Here is a 20,405-nt window from a genome sequence, read left to right on the forward strand (position 1 = left end):
AATATACGTAAGCAAGGGGCGGACGCAAGTAGTCAATCACACATTCTTGACACGTACAAAAAAATGCATAAAGTTATTAGGTACACCTGAAAATGGTGGTGTACCTAATGGAGTGTCCGATGACGTCACAAATAAAACAGACAATCAGGAGGTGGGGGTGAAAAAAAGAATAAATAAATAAGAAAGTGTAGCGAACGATTCGGTGAACGATTCTTTTGAACAAAAATTTTTAGTGAACCAATTCTAAACATTCAATTCACTTTAGAACTGGAATGGACATCACCAGTACAAAACAGTGTAGACGACCATACTCCACCAGATCGAAATAGCCGACTGGTAAGTGACACAGGCGCTTACTCTGTAAGGAGTTGGTTCGATCCCAGGCGTGAGAATACACCGCAATGTGCTGACCTGTTTTACCTCCTGCAGAACGTGAAAATGAACTAAATCTTTTCACGCAGATGTGTTTAACGAGTGTAACTTGGAAAACATATTGGAACGCGGCCCCCAGGACTAGGCTTGACACGTGTGACCTTTGACCATGATATTTCTCTATAAAGCGGCCTCTTATTAGGTACACTTGAAAATGGCGGTGTACCTAATGGAGTGTCCGTGTGATTCCCTCGTTAAGTGCACCTGCGTGAAAAGTTTTAGCTCCTTTAGAACGTGAAAGGAGCTAAAACTTTTCACGCAGGTGCGCTTAACGAGGGTAACTTGGAAAACATATTGGAACGCGGCCCCTCGAGGACTGGAGGTTGACACCTGTGACCTTTGACCATGATATTTCCCTAATAAAGTGGCCTGTTTTTAGGTACACTTGAAAATGGCGGCGTACCTAATGGAGTGTCTGTGTGATTCCCTCGTTAAGTGCACCTGCGTGAAAAGTTTTAGCTCCTGCAGAACGTGAAAGGAGCTAAAACTTTTCACGCAGGTGCGCTTAACGAGGGTAACTTGGAAAACATATTGGAACGCGGCCCCTCGAGGACTGGAAGTTTGTCACCCCTGATTTAAGTGAAAAGTGCCACACCCGCCCTCACCCCCACTTTCTGATTGGCTGTTTGATCTGTGACGTCCTGGGACACTGGATTAGGTACACCGCCATTTTCAAGTGTACCTAATAACAGGCCAGTTCATTAGGGAAAAATCATGGCCAAAGCTTAACTGAAAGTGAAAAGTGCCACACCCGCCCTCACCCCCACTTTCTGATTGGCTGTTTGATCTGTGACGTCACACGGACACGCCTTTAGGTACGCCACCATTTTCAGGTGTACCTAATAACAGGCCACTTCATTAGGGAAAAAACATGGCCAAAGCTTAACTGAAAGTGAAAAGTGCCACACCCGCCCTCACCCCCACTTTCTGATTGGCTGTTTGATCTGTGACGTCACTTGGACACTGGATTAGGTACACCGCCATTTTCAAGTGTACCTAATAACAGGCCAGTTCATTAGGGAAAAATCATGGCCAAAGTTTAACTGAAAGTGAAAAGTGCCACACCCGCCCTCACCCCCACTTTCTGATTGGCTGTTTGATCTGTGACGTCACACGGACACTCCTTTAGGTACGCCACCATTTTCAGGTGTACCTAATAACAGGCCACTTCATTAGGGAAAAATCATGGCCAAAGCTGAAATGAAAGTGAAAAGTGCCACACCCGCCCTCACCCCCACCTCCTGATTGGCTGGTTGATCTGTGACGTCACACAGACGCTCCATTAGGTACACCATTAGGTGTATTAGGTAAGGTGTACCTAATAACTATGTATTTTTTGTACGTGTCAAGAATGTGTATTTGACTATTTTCTCTTTATTTTGGGGGACACCAACACATATTACACAACGTAAAACACACATACAGTTTGTCATATAAAGGAGTTAACCAAATGTCAAATTATTGTTTTCATGCCCAAAAAAATAAAAACAAAGAATAAAACACCAGACAAGTTTTAACAGGTTTTTAATGTTTATTTTGTTTTCATGCCCCAAAAAATAAAAACAAGGAATTCGTTTCGTGTCTTTATAAATAAATAACCCCCCCAAAAATGTTGAAGCTGTGCAGATTGACGAATAAAACACCAGACAAGTTTTAACAGGTTTTAATTTTTATTAAAATAATAATAATAATAAAAGTAAATTTCAAACCAGCAATCTAATGTGAAATTGCAGTAGATATATTAGATAACAAAGTTTAGTCGTATATATACACGTTATTTGAAAACTACTATAAGTGTTATAAAATTACCCAAGATTACCCAAAGAGAAGCATAATCTCCCTGTTGCGCATAAAAGAAGTGGTGTTTCAGTGAGTGGTGCTTTCTTTCCTTGGCAAATCGTAAATCGATATTCTGGTTTACATAGTTCACGCCAGGAGACGCAACACGTTCACTGACTGATCCGTTGATGCGGAAAGCAGTTCGCCATTAACTCGTTCGCGAACGGGAAAGTCAGGATTCGTTCCCTCACTGATTCGTTCTCGCGATGAACTGGAAAAGCAAATCACTCACTGACTGACTGACTAGTTCACTCACAGATCCGTTTAGTTCGTGAACGGGAAATGTAATTCACGACTTGTTCGTGAACAGGAAGTTACGTCATTGTCTTCTTCGTTTTGTTTTACGGCTAGGTGACACTAGCTTCAATGCGCATTACCGACGCCTACTGGTTGAAGTCATATGAACTTTAGGACAGTGATTCGTTCACTGTCGTTCACTGAAGTAATTCGTTCCATTGAACGAATCGTTCACTCACGAGCCAACACTATCGGACGCGATCGAAGTTTGTTAGTTGTTGCCATAGCGACCACATGTTTATTTCAGCGGCTTTAGCAAGAGGTATATGTCATTTGTTTTCCTGCAGCTACGAGACAAAAAGGTATGGCGAAAGACGTATTTCTTTTTGCAATATCACCTTTAATTAAGAGTTTTAATTGTTATGTCTTAAAAAGCGACCAAGCAAATTGCAAAGTTGACTTTTCAATTGATAAACTTTGCGTTCAAGTAACCTCCAACGTCCAAAAACCCAGCTGTTTTTAAGTAAAATCGCCATTGATTTATAATCTTCTTAAATAATTATTCGTGGTGTGTGAAGAAACGCCAAAAACGGGATTATTTACATACACGAACCTTATTTGAAAAGATGCGCATCAGTCCATCCCCATTCCAGGATGTCTTGACGAATACGTCCAATGGCACGGTTGTGTAGAAGTAGACTAAAATGTTGATGAATGTTGTGCATTAAAATATGTTTCACCTATGTAAACGTGTGTGTGCGTGCGTGCGTGCGTGCGTGCGTGTCACTTCAGTCAGATACATTCTAAGCGTCTGAAAGTAGCTGCCTACAAGCCACTTCCAATAAATAAATAAATAAATAAATAAATAAATAAATAAATAAATAAATAAATAAATAAATAAATAAATAAATAAATAAATAAATAAATAAATAAATAAATAAATAAATAAATAATTCCCTTCCCTTCCCAAATCCCCTTCTCAAAAAATTGATGTGAAAGTGCTTTTGGAACCAACTTCAATAAGGTCTATAACCTTATCAATTGTCCGTCTGGTTCATTACATCAATACAGAATCAGCTCTTATTAAAATAACTCAATTATATCAAATTGAACACAGAGTCAAGAAAGGTGTTGGTTCGAGTCTAATAGAAATTTTAGTGCAGCGTTTGATACAATAAATAATAATTGAACAGGTTGGAAGACTAGATGGAACCGTCCCAAAATGGTGCAGGTTCAAGTCATATGAAATTAGTTATTTTCTGACCAAGTTTTGAATTTCATGTAAAGGCCATGACGTGTGGTTCCTCATTCTTTGTTGAAGGATGTCTACACGGGGAAAGAATGTCCATCTGATCGGTGGATCAACTGTGGAGGGTATTAATATCATACGTAACCACTCCAAGCTCTTCCGAGGAGAATGCACGAGACTGATCGAGGACTGCAACAAATCTTGCAAGCGCCTGGAAGATGATGACAGCGAGAGGCTGAGTAAGCAGTATGGTACAACAGTATTTACATGGCAAGATTCTTTCATAGGGTGTTGCTTGGTGCTGCACAGATCATCGCGTCCGAGACATTCAGTTTGTGAAGAAGGAGCTGGAGCTGAAGTTGGAGGAGAACGTTTTGGAGACGGATCAACTTATTGCACTGCAAAGCAGAGTGATGAAAGCCGTCGAGCTTTGCAAGGAGCCTATCAAAGTCACTATGGAATGTATAGATGAGAGGTAAGTCAAATGAAATGTACATCATTCACATTTAAAAGGGTCAATTCCAGGAAAAAAAAACCTGGTAGAGTCATTATTTAATATCATTAAATGACAATGAAGTTGAGATCTTAATATATTTCTCTTTTTTTTCCGCAACATTTGTAGACATAATAAAATACTCAAAATGTAGTCATAACCACTGTTAAAGAATGATAGCCTACATGTCAAGAGTGAAGGCTGTAAAATATATTCGGTAGTAAGAGCCCTGTTTGAACTGTGGAGTGCAGAAATAAATCCCATGAAAAGTTGTATGATGAAGTATACACAGAGCTGCTCAAGGAGGCTGACCTCAGCAAGGGAATTATGGCCCTTATGCAGCGTGTCGTGAAGCAGATCGTTGAGCAAATACGGTAAGTGGCCACATCAAAGATAATATACAGTCAGTCCATTTTAATTCATGAAAGAATCCCGTCTGTATTGCAGATTGAACCAGTCGGCAAAATTCCAACTTGAACAGGATCTTAAGGGGAAATATATGGCGCAGAATGTAGATACCTCCTGTGCCTCAATGACCTCACATTCCCTCATCAACACACAGCAAAGTTTAAAAGTCCAGACGGTTTCCTCCAGGTGAATGGCCATATTCTTTTAAATTACTATTTGATATGGCGCTTATCATCACCTTATTTTGTCCGAAGTGCAAGCATCCTTTTTTGTTTTGATGCACCAATTGACGTGCTATTATTGCAACGCAGCCAAATTTAGGTTAAAATAATTTGTTTTAATTTTTATAGTCCCATGCTAGACATTGGGCAACAGCAGATCCCGGGTCTTCGAATAATCACTCCTTTTTCTGAGCTGGTTATTGTTATGGTCTGATTTTTTCTCATCCAATTTGAAAGTTAGCGCTATTGTGTATCACAAGATAAAAAAGTCATATATACACATCGTCGCTGCTGTCATTTGAGGAAACTGACAATTACAGCTACATTTCATCTGCAAAGCCACAATGGCCAACTCTGCCATTCTGAATGAAGCATTTGATATAGGGTTAACAAATCCAAGCTGAACAAAAGGGGCCCAAGGACTAACCCCTGAGGGACTCCATGTAGTGGCCATACGACGAGAGCAGTTTTTTTACCAGGATTCAACCACTCAATACACTTCACTAACATTTATGTATATATTCATATATCCTTGACAAGATTGAAATAAAATGTCATCCTCTTTCAGTTCCTCTGTGACACCTGTACAGTGGGGGAAGAAATCTGATCTTAACATCGCTAAAGCAGAGCAGCAGAAGAAAAACTCGGTGTCCCTGAGGGCCCTGGTGGAGTCTCTACTGGCGCAGACTTCCGGTGATATGCAAAAGCAGTTTGCGGCAACATCAGCAGCCTTTCAATTTAGTGTCAAACAGCTCAAGGCTGTCAAAACCCAGATGGAAGACCAACTCGCCAAGGCAGGGCTCCATTTTGTTTATTTTCACTTACTAAGTGATGAACAAGTGATTTATAGGACTTACAAAATGTTTCAACTAATATCTAGTACTTATAACCTGGTACATGATAAAGAAAATAAAACTCCAAAGTGCTCAGTTTGTCTTGACTGGCATGTTGTTCCATGCTAGGTTGTTTCAGAGTTCGCCTTCCAGCAGAGAACCCGAGATGATCTACTGGTGGCGATCACACAGAATGAGCATTTTCTAAGTTTGGCGAAGGCGAGGCTGGATTTGCGTCAGGACAGGCCCCCAAAAGAGCAATGTCATGATCCAGCACAATCACAGCTCCTTGCCGAAGTCGGACCGCTAAAATGTCAAATCGAAAAGTATGTCCACTTTGTCTGGCTGTAGATGGACATTATGCTCCTGCTCTAATTGCCCATTTGTTCATTCCTACTTCCATCAGGTTGCATGAGACGGTGGAGCAGTCAGAAGAGCAACAGAGGGCGCTGGTCCGCTGCCAGCGGGAGCTCCAGCAGAACATTGAGATGAAGGCCAGACTCCTCTATGTTGATGAGTTCATCTGCAGCCAGCTCAGAAAGCCTTTTGTCATACACAAATTCTGACATGCTTCATTTTGTTAAAATCTAGTTATCAAAACCTTTTTTCTGAGAGTAAAGTTATCAATATATATTTGTTACGTAACGTTTGTGTGTGATACTATTCCGGTCCCATTTTACAGTAATGGACCAATTAAAATGTTTATTACTTTTGTTAACATGTAAGACTTAAAACGCAGTTAAACCAATTAATAGTGCTCACCACCAAGACAGCTGAAATCCCATTTCTAAATGTTGATTTATTTCATAAGGACTATTTTCAGTGGCAAACTATAAATTCTCATTTGTAGTGTATTTTAAAGGATAGACGTGGGCGACATGGCCAATCAGGTTCATAAACACGATATTCTTGTTTTGGTGCATGCAGCTGTATGCAGAGTGACAAGCTGCATGTTTATTCAACCGTATAAACTGTGGTTGAACTGGGTACGGCTGATGGTGTAGTGATACACTCATCTGTTGGCTTCACCAACGAGTTATGTGTGTTGAGTTGCAGAAACCTATCAGGTTTTCTCATTTGGCCATGTAAGCCCGCAGGAAATGGACTTGAGTTATGTAATGTTAATGGATTTGTGTCCATCCAGTTTTCTGTCTGTTTTACTGCCTGCAAATGACCATTCAACATGAACAGGCATCTGGGGTTAAATGCATGTCCGTGATGAAACATTTTGCGAACCGGCCAGTTGTCAATGTGTCAAAATGAAGGCAACGTTTACGCAGGGCCACAGTTCCCGATGGGCATATAATACACAGTGTATCAGGGCGGTTGTGGTGAAGAGGCCTTTTCCTCTGTTCTCTGGGCATATTGCTTTTTTTTTCTGTCTTACAACATCCTTCAGTATTACTTTTAAAATGTGGTATTATTTAATAAATTGGCGGGTGAGTCAAACCTACAAAATGATATTTGTTGAGGTGATTTTAAAAATGTATTTTACAGTGCAATTTCAAACACCACATAATAAAACAACGCCGACGTGTTGAGAGGGTGCAAATAGTTTTTAAGCGCTTTCCAAAAGCTTTGTTGATGATGTAGAGCAGGGGTGTCCAACTCATTTTTTTCGCAGGCCGCATTGTAGTCATAGCTTCTTTCGGAGGGCCATTATGAAAGTGGGATTTCATACTAGAGTTAGGGTTTCAAAGAAGGGTTTAAAGCTAGGGTTAGGGCTTCAAAGTAGGGTTTCAGAGTAGGTTTAGGGTTTCAAAGTAGGGTTTAAAGCTAGGGTTAGGGTTTAAAAGTAGGGTTTAAAGCTAGGGTTACGGTTTCAAAGTAGGGTTTAAAGTTAGGTTTACGTTTCAAAGGAGGGTTCATACTAGAGTTAGGGTTTCAAACTAGGGTTTAAAGCTAGGGTTAGGGTTTCATATTAGAGTAAGGGTTTCAAAGTAGGGTTTAAAGCTCGGGTTAGGGTTTCAAATGAGGGTTAGGGTTTCAAAGTAGGGTTTCATACTAGGGTTACGGTTTCAAAGTAGGGTTTAAAGCTTGGGTTATGGTTTCAAAGTAGGGTTCATACTAGAGTTAGGGTTTCAAACTAGGGTATAAGGCTAGGGTTAGGGTTTCAAAGTAGGGTTTTTACTATAGTTAGGGTTTCAAAGTAGGGTTTAGAGCTAGGGTCAGGGTTTCAAACTAGGGTTTCATACTAGAGTTAGGGTTTCAAAGTAGGGTTTAAAGTAGGGGCAGGTCTTCAAAGTAGGGTTTCATACTAGGGTTAGGGTTTCAAAGTAGAGTTTAAAGCTAGGGTTAGGGTTTAAAGTTAGGGTTACGGTTTCAAAGTAGGGTTTCATACCTTACCTTGATTTCCACAAGCATACGCTCAAGTTGTTATATGAACCAACAGGGGCCACTGTTGTCCAACAAAAGCAATATAACCTCAACAACAAAACTCTACTACTTTTTGTTGTAAAATCAGTGGGGTCCAAACGGATACCAATACCTGTGAGTAACAACACGTCAACATGAGTAGAATACATATTTTCATTATTTTGGTGCAGTGACATTGCCACATTATAATGTAAGTATAGGTTGTAACATATGCATTAAAGGATGAGTCTGTTATTACCAGCTGCCTTTGTGACAATTACGTTTTCGACGTTGACAATCTTGCAAATCTATTAAAGAAAAATTCACGGATCAAACCACAACTGTGTCTTTTGCCCTTCAGCTCTACGTTAATGTGCAATGCAAAAACCTCTGAAATGTTACCAGTTGGACATCCATCCAGGAGTTCAAAACTTTTGACAAGGTCACTGCACACATAGTGCACTTTAAGTTTATCATTTCACCAGAAAGCTTAGTATATGTCAAACAGGAAAATAAAGTACACCAGATAGTCGTAAAAAGTGGCTGGGCAGCCCATCACTCATCTGTGTGAGTGACTCAACACGAATGTGTGACATTTATTTGTTTGTCTTCACACCACATACGGAGGATGCCCCTTGAGAAATGATCATTCACGCGAGAGGGTCTGAGAATTTGCAGACGGAAATCATGCTTGTTGATCTCCACTGTACTTGCTTGATGCATCTCTAAAGTAAATGCCCTTGCAATTTTTTGTCAATGGGGGTAAAGGTTGGGTCATGCCCATGCTGTTTTGTTTATTTACATCGGTCTTCTTGCCAAAGATATTCTGATGCCCCTTAAAAGCTATTTGGTGATGGGTGGAGTGCTATGATTGCTGCCTCTGACATGAATGCCATTCCTCGAGCCGCTTCGTTGCATGTTGCGATGACAGTTCTACAAAGCGACAAAAAATGATGCATCTATTTTATTGTATTCAGTTCAGTTCGGGACAGTAGGGTTCAAATGAACTGTCAACTTTTCTGGTGAATAAAGTTATTTGTGTACTTTTGTGGTGTAGTGTCACGACTAATAATATCGCTAAGCAGACTAGGCAGACCGGTTTGTGTTTGAATTTGGTGAGCATATAATCAACTTTGTGTTTATTGCACTTTTCGTGACCTTGTTTGGTCCTGGCAGGATGCCAGTATTGGGGGTGGAGTTGTACGTACTGAAGTAATTTCTGCCATCTAGTGGCAAACAATGTTATTGCAATGTTAAATTGCTCAAGTACATAGAGTAAACATGTTTATTTTCAAAAATCAATTGAGAGCAGTTGCAAATATGGGAACTGTTACTTCTTTCTGCTCTCGAAATTTGAGTAAGAATGGTTGTTTTTCCTTATATGCAACTAGTTCTGCCTCTTTTCCAAAATTCAGCTGGGATTGCACTCCAGCACACTTGCAGCACGGAGAATGCATGGCTGGATGAATAACTGCACCCACAGTAAATGTGGCAAATCAATCAATAACCAATCAAATGGGAGTTTGCTGTACTACCTCAGTTTAGTGTTGGATTTAACTTTGTGATTAGATGCTCAAGACATGTCAGATTTATTAAACTGGAAATGTCTACAAACAGTTAAAAGAGATTTTGCAAGATTTCTGAACTTGAACAAGCTGAGCTGCAGCAGCAACCAGGAGGGAATTAAATATTGACACAAAATAATAGCTTTTGATTACATCTGTTAAAACACTGAAGTAATGTTCCCATATGAACCTAGTTCCCATATTCTGAGATTCAAGCTGCCATGTTTTAAGAAAAAAAGCTGGCAGTATTTCTCATCTATATTTCAAGAAAATAAGCAATTTGATCACCTTCTGGTTGCACTTTATCAACAGCATTTATCTCAGACATTTATGGATAATATTCAAGCATCGCCTTCACTAGCTGTGTTGTGGGGATGTAGTTTTGTCTGTTGGGGATAAAGAAATTGAATATAAGATCCCAACGCCTTTTAGAATTTTTAAAAATCTGAATACTGAAAGAGAGAAAAAACCAAAACAAAAATAGTACATTCAGCCAAGAATCGCTCTCCCTTGTCAAACTTGTCTCTATTATACCTTGACTTGAGAGAAGGGGGGAGTGGAATCCCTTCCCAAAGACCAGAGCAGAGGACAAACCTAGATTACACTCAGAAACTTAATAAATCAACCCACTGAGCACCTTGCTATCTTGAAGTTTTGCAGAGTATAGCGGACAGTTTCATAGTGGCTATCAGGACGAGGAGGAGATTATACGTGTTGCATTTCCAAAGAAAGATTTAAGAAGGCTATCATCTGTGATTGTCAAGTTACCAAAATATCACACGGTTGTTTTATGGTTACAATTCTTCCATTACATTTTTCTTCCTTGATCATTCGCTGATCACAAAAATAGATTCAGAAAACTGCAACCTCACCACCTTTCAGAAAAGATACTGTGCATCATCATAAGTTTCTTTGTCCTAGTATCAAATCTCGAGCTGTTTGCTAACACAGCAAGGTTTCCCAATGAATTGAATTGTGTTGCACATTTGTATTTCACAGCTCAGAGGTTTATTGTGTCCTGTCATAACGGGTTGGCCTTGTCTTTGTTCACTCTTCAATCTCCTGCCAATGACAAGCGTGAAATTCAGTGAAACAGATGAGGCGTTTGATGGTTGATCAGCACGATGTCATCTGAGCGAGACTTTTTCCATGAAGGGCTTTAGTCAAAGTTTTTGACTTGGGTCCTCACCTATACGAGGAAGGGCGCTTATTTCTAATGATGGGAAAATGAAGCTTTATAAACCAGTTGTATTCTTTGCCTCCTCTAGATGGCAATGTTGGTTTAAAGTGATGGTTTTAAGAAATGCCAAGTCAGTGGGCTTTCAGCTCTTCGGTGAACAGAGCGTGCCATCTAGAGGTCTAACGAAACACAACAACGGGTTCACGAATCATCTTGAAGCTTCATTTGCCCATCATTACCTCTTTCACCCCACTCACAGCCATCGCATGTTGTTGGTCATCTCAGTTGGACTTGGCACCTTCCTGGAGTGAATGGCATGGATCCGTGCGGCCCATTCTGCAACTTCAGCACCTCCTGGAACAGGCTTTGCCACCTAGGGAAACACTAACTCTTCCTTGTTGACCACACTTACCTAGTTGGACTCGGTGACGCAAGCCTTCTGTTGATTTTAACAAGGCCGTTGGCTACCACTTTTCGAATTCGGGCAGTTTAGAATACTGATTATCCCATTTTAACATTAGTGCTAAGTGAAGAACTTTCTTCCTTGGTAGTTTTGTTTCCTTAGAACATTTGGCAAATTGACACAAAATACACGCATGCACACACACACGCTGATAATGACCAAAAGCCACACACACGACAAGAGTTGTTTGAATTTATTCAAACATTGAACAGCAACCATAGAGAGGAAGTGATAGCAATCACATTTGAACTAGTAGCTGTCATGTACAGTACACCTGTTTGAGCTTTGTGATGTTAAGTGTCAAAGGGAGGGAACATGCTCTTTCTGTTAAAAGTTCACAATGATAACACCTGACTCACATCTGGTATACAAAAGCATTTTCTTTAAAATAACACAGTAGAAATGGCATCTCCACCAGAAATTTGTTGTTTTAGTGTATTGAATGCACACACATTCGGGTGTTGTCATCTGTTATTTGAGGTTTGACCGTGAGTTTAGAGGAATCGAATGCACTGCTTTGGTGGGTTTACTGGGTTTCATGATTACATGAGCTCGTCTGATAAATCCAAAGAAAAAGTCCAATGAGGAATTATTTTTGTTTGCTTACAAATACCAGCTCGTTAATTTGGACGATGAGGTGAGTGTTGTACCAGTACTGAGTTTTGGTGCTACATTTCCTGAGAAAAACGGTCAATAAGGAATCCACCGGTTACAAAAAAAACCACTTGACGCCGCTTGAAAAGGTACAAATACTCTAACGCAAGAACAATGCAGGCAAACGATACAACAGTCATGACAATGAGCTTTGCGTTCTAAACCACATGAGCAAGAGCCAACTTGTATAGAGTACGGAGCGGAGAGAAGCAACATTTAGCAATGTGAAACAATGCTGTCATTGCAGTTGGGCGAAAAAAAAATACTCCAGTCTGCACTGAAATCACTCTTCTACCTTATGTAATTTTCCGAGAATGTTCTAGTTGATGCACCAGAGGATAAGTTACTGAGAATTGTGTTTCTCAAGTAAAACATAACTGAACTGAAATGCATTATGGACCTATTTTTGCTACAATACAAAAATAGATGATTTGCAAAAAAAATACTAATAATCTAAAATATAAAAAAATATATATAGTGAATGATATGTGTTTATGTGATTTATGCATGATTGATTGCTTGGTTAGTAGACAATGCTTTCTTCAGCTGATGACTGAGCATGGCTAATTCAATATGTTTGCACTGATGAACGTGAAAAGACTTTTGTCCTCATGTTGGATGAATGCGGTCTGATTGCTTGCGATGAATTAGTAGTGATGAGGCGTGTGTGTGTGTCGTGTGTCGGCGGGGGTCTTTAAGTTCATTTTCAGTGAGGTCACCATACAGAGCATTTGTCATCAGGGTTCATGGGAGTACCCTTGGGACAATGGAAAACGCGAGAAAACTCATTGAACTGGGAAACGCTGCCAATCACTCTGAAAGGTGAGAAATTACAAAATGTATCAGTGCATTGAATTAAGACGTGCACTTTCTCAACATATTCATGAACTTCAAAAGACCGGATGTATCAAAGTGTGCATTCAATTTACCTGTAGTGTTCTGGTGCATGTTTATCTGTTAACAACTGCAAGTAGATAGATTGAGATCTTCTTTTCATACACCAATTCTGAAATCAAAGAAGAGAAAAAACGTTTGACTACAACCGCAAGTATACAAAACCGAAGCCTAATTTTCAAACAAGTGAAGCATTTATGGCAACAAAATGATGGCGACAATTAATGCGAGGCCTTGTTACCTGAGCGAAGGCAATGAAGAACAGCTGCTCGTGTGTATATTTGAGCCCTGGTAAGGGTCTCTCTGGGCCATGTTCTCTCACCCACTTTTGATAAGCCTGGACAAAGTCAATGTGATGGGAGTTATGAATAGAAATAAGATGGACGATTTAATTCACAAGCAGCGCAGTCAATCTGGCATTCAATCTCGACTCTGGCGCTCCTGTGTGGATTTCCTCCCGCATTACAAAAACATGCAAGAGACAAATCAAGACTTAAAATTGCCCATAAGTGCAAACATGAGTTTTGGTCATTGTACCAGGGTTCACCTATTCCAGTCCTCGGGGTTCGATGTCCTGCATGTTTTATATGCAACACACCTGATTCAAAAGATCAGAAAGGTCTGCAGAAGCTGGATAATCATCCAGAACCGGTACAGAAAAATGAATCAGTGGATTAAAATATCAAATATTTCGGCATTTCCAGTCAATAATGCCGGTCAGTTGTTTTTTGGCTATCCATTGAACATGCCTGTCTCTCCAAAAGGGCATTCAAAATTCATCGTTGAGGTAAACCACACAAGCAAATTGATTTTTGTGTTTCCAGATGGAAACTCTTCATCAGACAGATCGCTATTTTGTGAGCAGTACACAAGCCTACCTAAAAGTGATCATGATATACAGGTACAGTATAGAAAGCCCAAACCCAAACACTTTGTCACGTAGCAATTAAGTAATTGCTGCTAAATAGAATAGTTTCATACCGCTAATTCATACATCAAACAACATTCAATTAATTACCTTGCACAAAGCCACCACTGTCTAATTAAACCATATCTTTCCACTACAAACACTCAAAGCAAGTACCCATAGAAATTCTTTTGCATTATCATTCGTGGAAGCAGCATTTCATCATCAAGTGTCTGTATTCCACTTATCAACTGGTGTTGTGGTGTGACGCATGACAGCGCCAATTACATATGCCACCCATTTCCTCACAGCTCAGCCGACATTATAATAACGCTATCATCAGAAGCTATTGCTCGAAACACATTCAGTTAATACTAATCTGTGCTAACTCTGCAGCTCTGCTTTCCTTTTGGTTTTGACATGGTAGTGCTTTTACCACCACTTCATGGTTGGTCTTTCGCTTCGTCCAGCATTCCTGTTATTGGCCGAGGAACCTGGTGTGGAGTGACAATTATCATCATTTCAGAAGTGGGGAGGAATAATTGTTCAGAGTGAGCCAGTTTTTATTATGGGCAAAGAACTCTATAACCAATCTGCTAAACTCCAGTTAAAACACTTTGACAGGAAGGCATAAATAGCCAGATAACTAATTGTCCAAAGGCTGGATGGAAAACAAACATTCCGTTAAACATTGATCTTGTAAGCCAGTTTATCCGACATGGAAAGATTGTTGGAACCATTTTCACAACCAATGAAAATCCAAATCCTCAAATTTCAACCTCTCAAATAAAAATACTTTCTAATTTTCAGACTTAGTCCTCCAAGGAGGCAAACAAACTATATTTGCGTATAAAAAAAACAATCATGGAGAACCATTTGGGCTGATTAATATTTGTGCCCATAAATCATACATGACCCCAGCCAGTCCCATCCATAAAGAGTTCCCAATTTGAAATGAAAAAAATCTCTGAAGCCCATCAAAACATCAAGGTTTTGCAAAAGATCAGATCAGGATCAGATTTCAGAACCAGAATAACCCTGAAATCTTCCACATTTTAAATGATTTTTATATCAGATTCAGCAGTATGAGATTGCTCATTAACTGGCAGTACTTACATAGTATGACAGCTTGAGTCCTCCCATGTCAGCTATGTTCTCTCCCAATGTCAAGCGACCGTTAACCTAGATACAGAAAACACATTCATAAAGCATAAAATACCAAATGTGCATCAAAATGTTTTGATCCCAATGCTGCCAAGCGCACACAATGGAAGGGAACAAAATGTAAAGTGCTCATTCACATGCTGCATACTTAACAAACTCAGAGTTTGCCACAGGATCTTAAGTCCAACCTACTATAGTTTAAAGTGGTCAATTTTCCTCCACAAAAGAGGACTTCCTTCGGTCCCATTGGAAACTGCTCTTGTGCCACTAGTTTGAGGAAAGATGAAATTTCATTATCAAATCTTCTTGGCAAATTTATGAAAACTCATTAAGTACGCAGCAATGATGAGTTTGCTCAACCAATGAGTTGTTGGTGTTAATTTAGAGTAAATGTGTCAATAGGTGAGTATAACCATGATGATGTAGGGAACTTTGAAGTAAGCTTTTTCCTGTAACAATAATTACTAATAATGATTAAAAAGGACGAAACTGAGAGTCAAACTGCAATGTTCCTTTTACATCAGGTACCATGGGAACAGACATTATGTGTCACGTAATGCTAGTACTTTTCGTGGCTATCTATAGGTATTAGTCTCCGCCCCACCACTCCCTCCTTGGACCATAAAGTAGAGCAAAAACAACAAAAAGCACTTAGCTTGGAGACAGATGAGTAAGAAATTGGAAATGACACTCAGGACACAAAAAGAGTGGGCTTCTGGCAAAGGTTCAACCTTATGGACTAGGATATTCTTTATCTGCTAATCAGCATTTTTAAAATAAATCGAAAGTACAAAACAGTCAATCTTTTTCAAACTTTGAGGCGTCTGATAAAAAGCATACATTCTTGGGCTCCTCGAACGTTTGCACTTCAAGGTGAAGTTTGCCCCCTCCACAAAAACAAAGATTTTGTCATAGTTGTCAAACGTGTCATTTTTAAACTAGCCCACCTCTTCCAATTGTCTTTTGGACATGGACGTGTTCAATTCAGGACAGCTGCTCTGATCTAACTGTTCATTTTGTTTTCAGTTTTTTCAAATGTGGATGTGTGTGAATTCTCATCTCTGCTGGTATATGTAAAAGACAAAATGTGGCAGAATTGTGTGTGGAATTTTCTTGGAATATCCATTTGAAGACCTACAGGCAAAGTAGTTCAAACTCACCCTTTGATTGTAAACTGTGAAATTATCGTAGAGCTTAACGATACATTCAGCCTTCTTCTGGAACTTTCTGTAGCTTTCCTCTGTCCACCACTGTTGGAGGTTGCCATGGCGATCATACTGCCCCCCTGCGTATGGACATCATTGTTGAAACGTCATGCAAAAATGATATGTACGAGCAACACCATTCAAATTGTATCATTTTGATCAAGTTTGATTACTGATATTTTATCATCACAACTAGTTTTGATGTGAAGAAAAGTATTCCTACCCCAGTCGTCATATCCGTGAGTCAGTTCATGTCCAATGATTGCTCCTATTCCACCATAGTTCAAAGACCTAGCGGGAGTCAAGAAAAATAGTTCAAAAAATAGCTTACAAGTATTTTCATATGCATCTGATGCACAACTTACCATTGATTGCAATAGTGTTAGGGTAGTAGAGGTATTGGAACTGATAGACTGAGAATTGATAAAAGTGAATATGACATAGAAGCAAATCATTTATTGTATAGGATGGCACTAAATTACAAATATAACTTTGTAGGTTTTAGTAGAACTTTGATTGAACTGAATTTTTGAGTGCTGCAGTCATGGCAAACCATAACACACGCCTTTCTGCCACTTAATGGGACTGCGCACTGAGCCCACTCATGCAGGTACACACGCTAATGGACTGGACAAACACACAATTTTCTATGCAATGTAGTGCTTAACACTTTATCTGTTTTATAAACTGCACTGGGGAATGTCAGCTGAGAGCTTGGAATGTCATTCTCCTGGAGAAATTCAACATCTCACACCGCACCTCTAATATACACGCGCACACCTCTGGCCAAGTGCTGACCCTAACCGGAAGCCGGCTGGCTTTGCAGCTCATGCAAAGATGGGAGTCCAATTCGAGGGCAGACTCGGGGCTATTCACATGGCTACGTCTGAAAATGACTTTCTGACACCTAGTCGATACGCTGCCTTGCAATGAGCCGGACTCCCTCGCTAAAACTAACTGGCTGATTGAAGCTTCAATTACTGGATGCAATAGTGAGGTTTGTGTGTGTGTAGGTGCTTGTGCTTGTGCGTGTTTGGGCTTTTGGACTCCTGAAAGGTGGACAGGTCACCACAGAGCCATTAATTAATATTTATCTGCATGCATGGCAGCAGGTAGTGGAATTAGAGGCAATCACCACTAATGAAGACATAAAAGTGTACTTTAATGTTTAGCACACAACCGGTTTGCTCTAATGATCTCATTTGTGAGCTTGTGATTTTTATAAATAAAGAAGGAGCAGCAATTTGGATTGAGTTAAATAGTTGCACTTGCGTCAAAATCATTTGGAGCAACATTTGGTTTACAAAGCGGTCGGACAATATACGCAAATGCTTTGTATTTGTTCCATCGTCTCCATCCCATTTATTTGCAGCACTTTTCAAAACCGCTTATCAAAACTTGCTTCCTTACTTGAATTCATGCCCGAATGGTTTGCAAATGAAGTTGTAGCTTGATGAGGATGAGTACTGTATGACAGGCAATTAATTGTTCTAATCCCAGAAATTAATATCACTTTAGCTGCAGTCGCTGCTCTGTCGTTTTACTTTGTAACGCCTTCTTCCGCAATGAAGTTCCAAATGGATTTTTGTTCTGTACTTGAATTATATAAATGGAACACAAAGGTACCATAGAGACAAGCAGAGGTAGATGAGATAGACTACACCTAATACCTAAGAAAAATATATCAACTTTCAGGTGTATAGCAACTTTATCAGTATGCTGTAAATACATTTTAACAGGTACATTACACTATTTATTCCTCAATTGATTGTTATGCTGGTTCTGCTATTATTGAGAGAATATTAAGGATACTCCTATTTAATGTAGTATTGTGCTCAGCATATAATATATTGACAACAATTTAAACATTTTGATGTTAAAGCGATAAAAAAAATCTTTCATATCGCTATGGGAGTTTGTTAGATGGCAAATATGTCGACACAAGCTAAAGTTAGGTGTGAAATTAGGTTTATAGTATTTCACTTGTCATTTATGGTTGTTCAAGATTAGCAGCAAGAGAGATAGATAAACGAAAGATGGAGAAAGAGTAGTTCTCTCATCTGTCAAGTTCTGTCCAATTACTGAACTCAAATTCAGGGAGGCGACCTAGCATTGAAACCTGTTCCATTAGTGAGACCTTGTTTGCTAACTGAGCTCTTTGCGGCTCGTTAAATTGATGAAATTAGGGGTGCTGGGCTTTTTGGGAAAGAGAGGGCTGCCAGAATAATGGAGATTTTTTTTATTTATTTTTTTAGCCAGCAGTGATTGTACCGTACCTGTGGGATTTAAGACACACATGAGGACAGACACTTACTGAGGGAATTCAGGGTTGTACAAAGTGGGTTGAAGGATGCCGGCTGGGAAAACTGAAAGACAATACAAACGAAACATTATTAAAGCACTCTTTGGATGTAGGGAGTGAAAAATACAAACAGCTGGCATGTCCAAGAATAGACAAATTTGTCAAATTTAAAGTACATAATAAAATCAAAGTATAGATTTGGATGTTCCCGAGTGGCAATGCAAATCAATTGGTGCTACCAAACTTGGCAGAATAAATTTGCTATGAACATCGCACTCAGCACAATCTTACTAGAAACGTAACTGGTTTGCTGGTTAAACAAAACCTGTTGCACAGCTCTTTCTTTTTTCACGCGACAAGTCAAACGCTTCTAACATGATTCGATTTTTCGAAATTGCTTTTATCTTAAAAAATTTTAGGCTGAGTCACACAACATTTTGTATCCTGATGACGTAGGACCAATTGATACCCTTTCTTAACTGTATTTTATATACAAAGTCATGGATGGCAGTGCATTTTCGAAAGCTCAACCAGAACAAAAATGAGGTTTTAGCAATTGGCCCTAAAGGCAAGAAAGAATTTCTTTTTCTTTTTAACAAAATTACGAGACAATGCGTAAAAAAAAACCTGGATGCCCTTTTTGACTGTGAGTTGAATTTTATTCCACACATCTGGTGTGTAACCAAAGTCTTTTACTAGTTTTAAAATGTCTTAAGGGTCTTGGGCCATCATTCCTATCTCATATGCTGTCATCATATCAACCCTTGCGGGCCCTGAGGTGCTTTGGCACAGTTTTTTTAATTGTTCCCAGAGTTAAAAGGAAAATTAATGGAGAGGCTGCATAGTATCAACTCAAATGCTTTGAAAGTATTTTTTTTATTGTCTCCTGAATGTAAACGCTACCCAGAAGGACCAAATTTTTAACCACAAACCTGAGAATTGTACGGCAGAAGTGCTAACCACATACAGCAAACCACCAGGTTTAGGAAATTGATTACATTTCTATTGTGAGAAGCAACAGCAGTCCAGTAATTGCTACTAATTAAGAGCGTAGAAAATGGAATTGGCTGAGGCGGTTGCCTTCGACGTGAGAGAAATATGTGTGGGACAGGAATGTTCTGACCTCCTGGAGCCCTCTACATCAGCTTACGAGAAAACCATTGATTTCTTTTCAGCTAGGGATTTAAACCAGTAGGAAGGCTGGCAGGCAGGAACGAAGGTGCAGGCTCCTAGTGAGCGACAAGAGTAAGGAAGGGGTGATGGAGCGAGGCTATTTGTTAATTGAAAAGGTGTTGCTGCTTGTTGTTTCTTAAAGTCAGGTACACACATGCCAACAATTTGAGCATTTACTCCCTCTTTTGATCAAAGTCAGCAAAAACCTGCTTGAAGCTCTGTGATAACCTACATACTTGCAACAATATCCCACTTTTGTTGGATTCAGCAAAGGTGGATAAATGCTGGACTGTCTGCTATAGCTCTAGTTTGCCAATTGAGGTGGATTTCTGTGTACCAGAGGCTCATATGCCCTGTGATTAAGTGTCGATCAATACAGGGTATAGTCTGCCTTTCAACCAAAGTCAGCTGGAAAAGTTTCAAGCTCACTTTACCTCAACAGGATGGTGTGCAAGACATTGAGAGCCGTGAACTCAATTTATTCATTTCTATACTGCTGAGTAATGATGGGCAAATGAAGCTTCAAGATGATTCATGAACCCGTTGTTGCATTTACTTAGACCTCTAGATGGCACTCTGTTCATCGAAGAGCTGAAAGCCCACCGATTAGCCATTTCTTAAAACCCTCACTTTAGACCAACATTGCCATCTAGAGGAGCCAAAGAATACAACAACTGGTTCATGAAGCTTCATTTTCCCATCACTCGTGCTGATCATCATTTAGGTTGCAGGTGAGCTATCTCAGCTGACTTTGGGCAAGAGTTTGAGGAATACCATAGACTGTTCACCCGTCAATCACAGGGCATATATAGACAAACAGCCACTGATATT

The 20,405-nt window shown here is 39.7% G+C and overlaps 2 protein-coding genes across 2 annotated transcripts in view; one reads left to right on the top strand and one right to left on the bottom strand.

Annotated features, from left to right (window-relative positions):
• The first annotated feature begins 2,711 nt into the window (after positions 1-2,711).
• Positions 2,712-9,115, top strand: tekt1 (tektin 1). Its single transcript, XM_061281747.1, has 8 exons — positions 2,712-2,870; positions 3,830-3,996; positions 4,067-4,232; positions 4,502-4,624; positions 4,698-4,844; positions 5,448-5,673; positions 5,842-6,038; positions 6,119-9,115. Exons 1-8 carry the CDS (start codon positions 2,803-2,805, stop codon positions 6,276-6,278), a joined length of 1,254 nt encoding a protein of 417 aa, XP_061137731.1. The 5' UTR covers positions 2,712-2,802; the 3' UTR covers positions 6,279-9,115.
• A 2,338-nt stretch (positions 9,116-11,453) lies between these two features.
• Positions 11,454-20,405, bottom strand: part of LOC133156077 (endothelin-converting enzyme-like 1) — a 72,439-nt gene continuing 63,487 nt past the window's right edge. The window contains exons 13-19 of the mRNA XM_061281839.1: positions 18,414-18,465; positions 16,323-16,390; positions 16,055-16,179; positions 14,847-14,912; positions 13,065-13,160; positions 12,859-12,935; positions 11,454-12,744 (exon numbers count right to left, since the gene is read on the bottom strand). Of these exons, the coding sequence (XP_061137823.1) occupies positions 12,645-12,744; positions 12,859-12,935; positions 13,065-13,160; positions 14,847-14,912; positions 16,055-16,179; positions 16,323-16,390; positions 18,414-18,465 (584 nt within the window). The 3' untranslated portion in view covers positions 11,454-12,644. The remainder of the gene's footprint in view (positions 12,745-12,858; positions 12,936-13,064; positions 13,161-14,846; positions 14,913-16,054; positions 16,180-16,322; positions 16,391-18,413; positions 18,466-20,405) is intronic.

Source organism: Syngnathus typhle, linkage group LG6 (genome assembly GCF_033458585.1).
Source record: "Syngnathus typhle isolate RoL2023-S1 ecotype Sweden linkage group LG6, RoL_Styp_1.0, whole genome shotgun sequence".
NCBI classification, from domain to species: Eukaryota; Metazoa; Chordata; class Actinopteri; order Syngnathiformes; family Syngnathidae; genus Syngnathus; species Syngnathus typhle.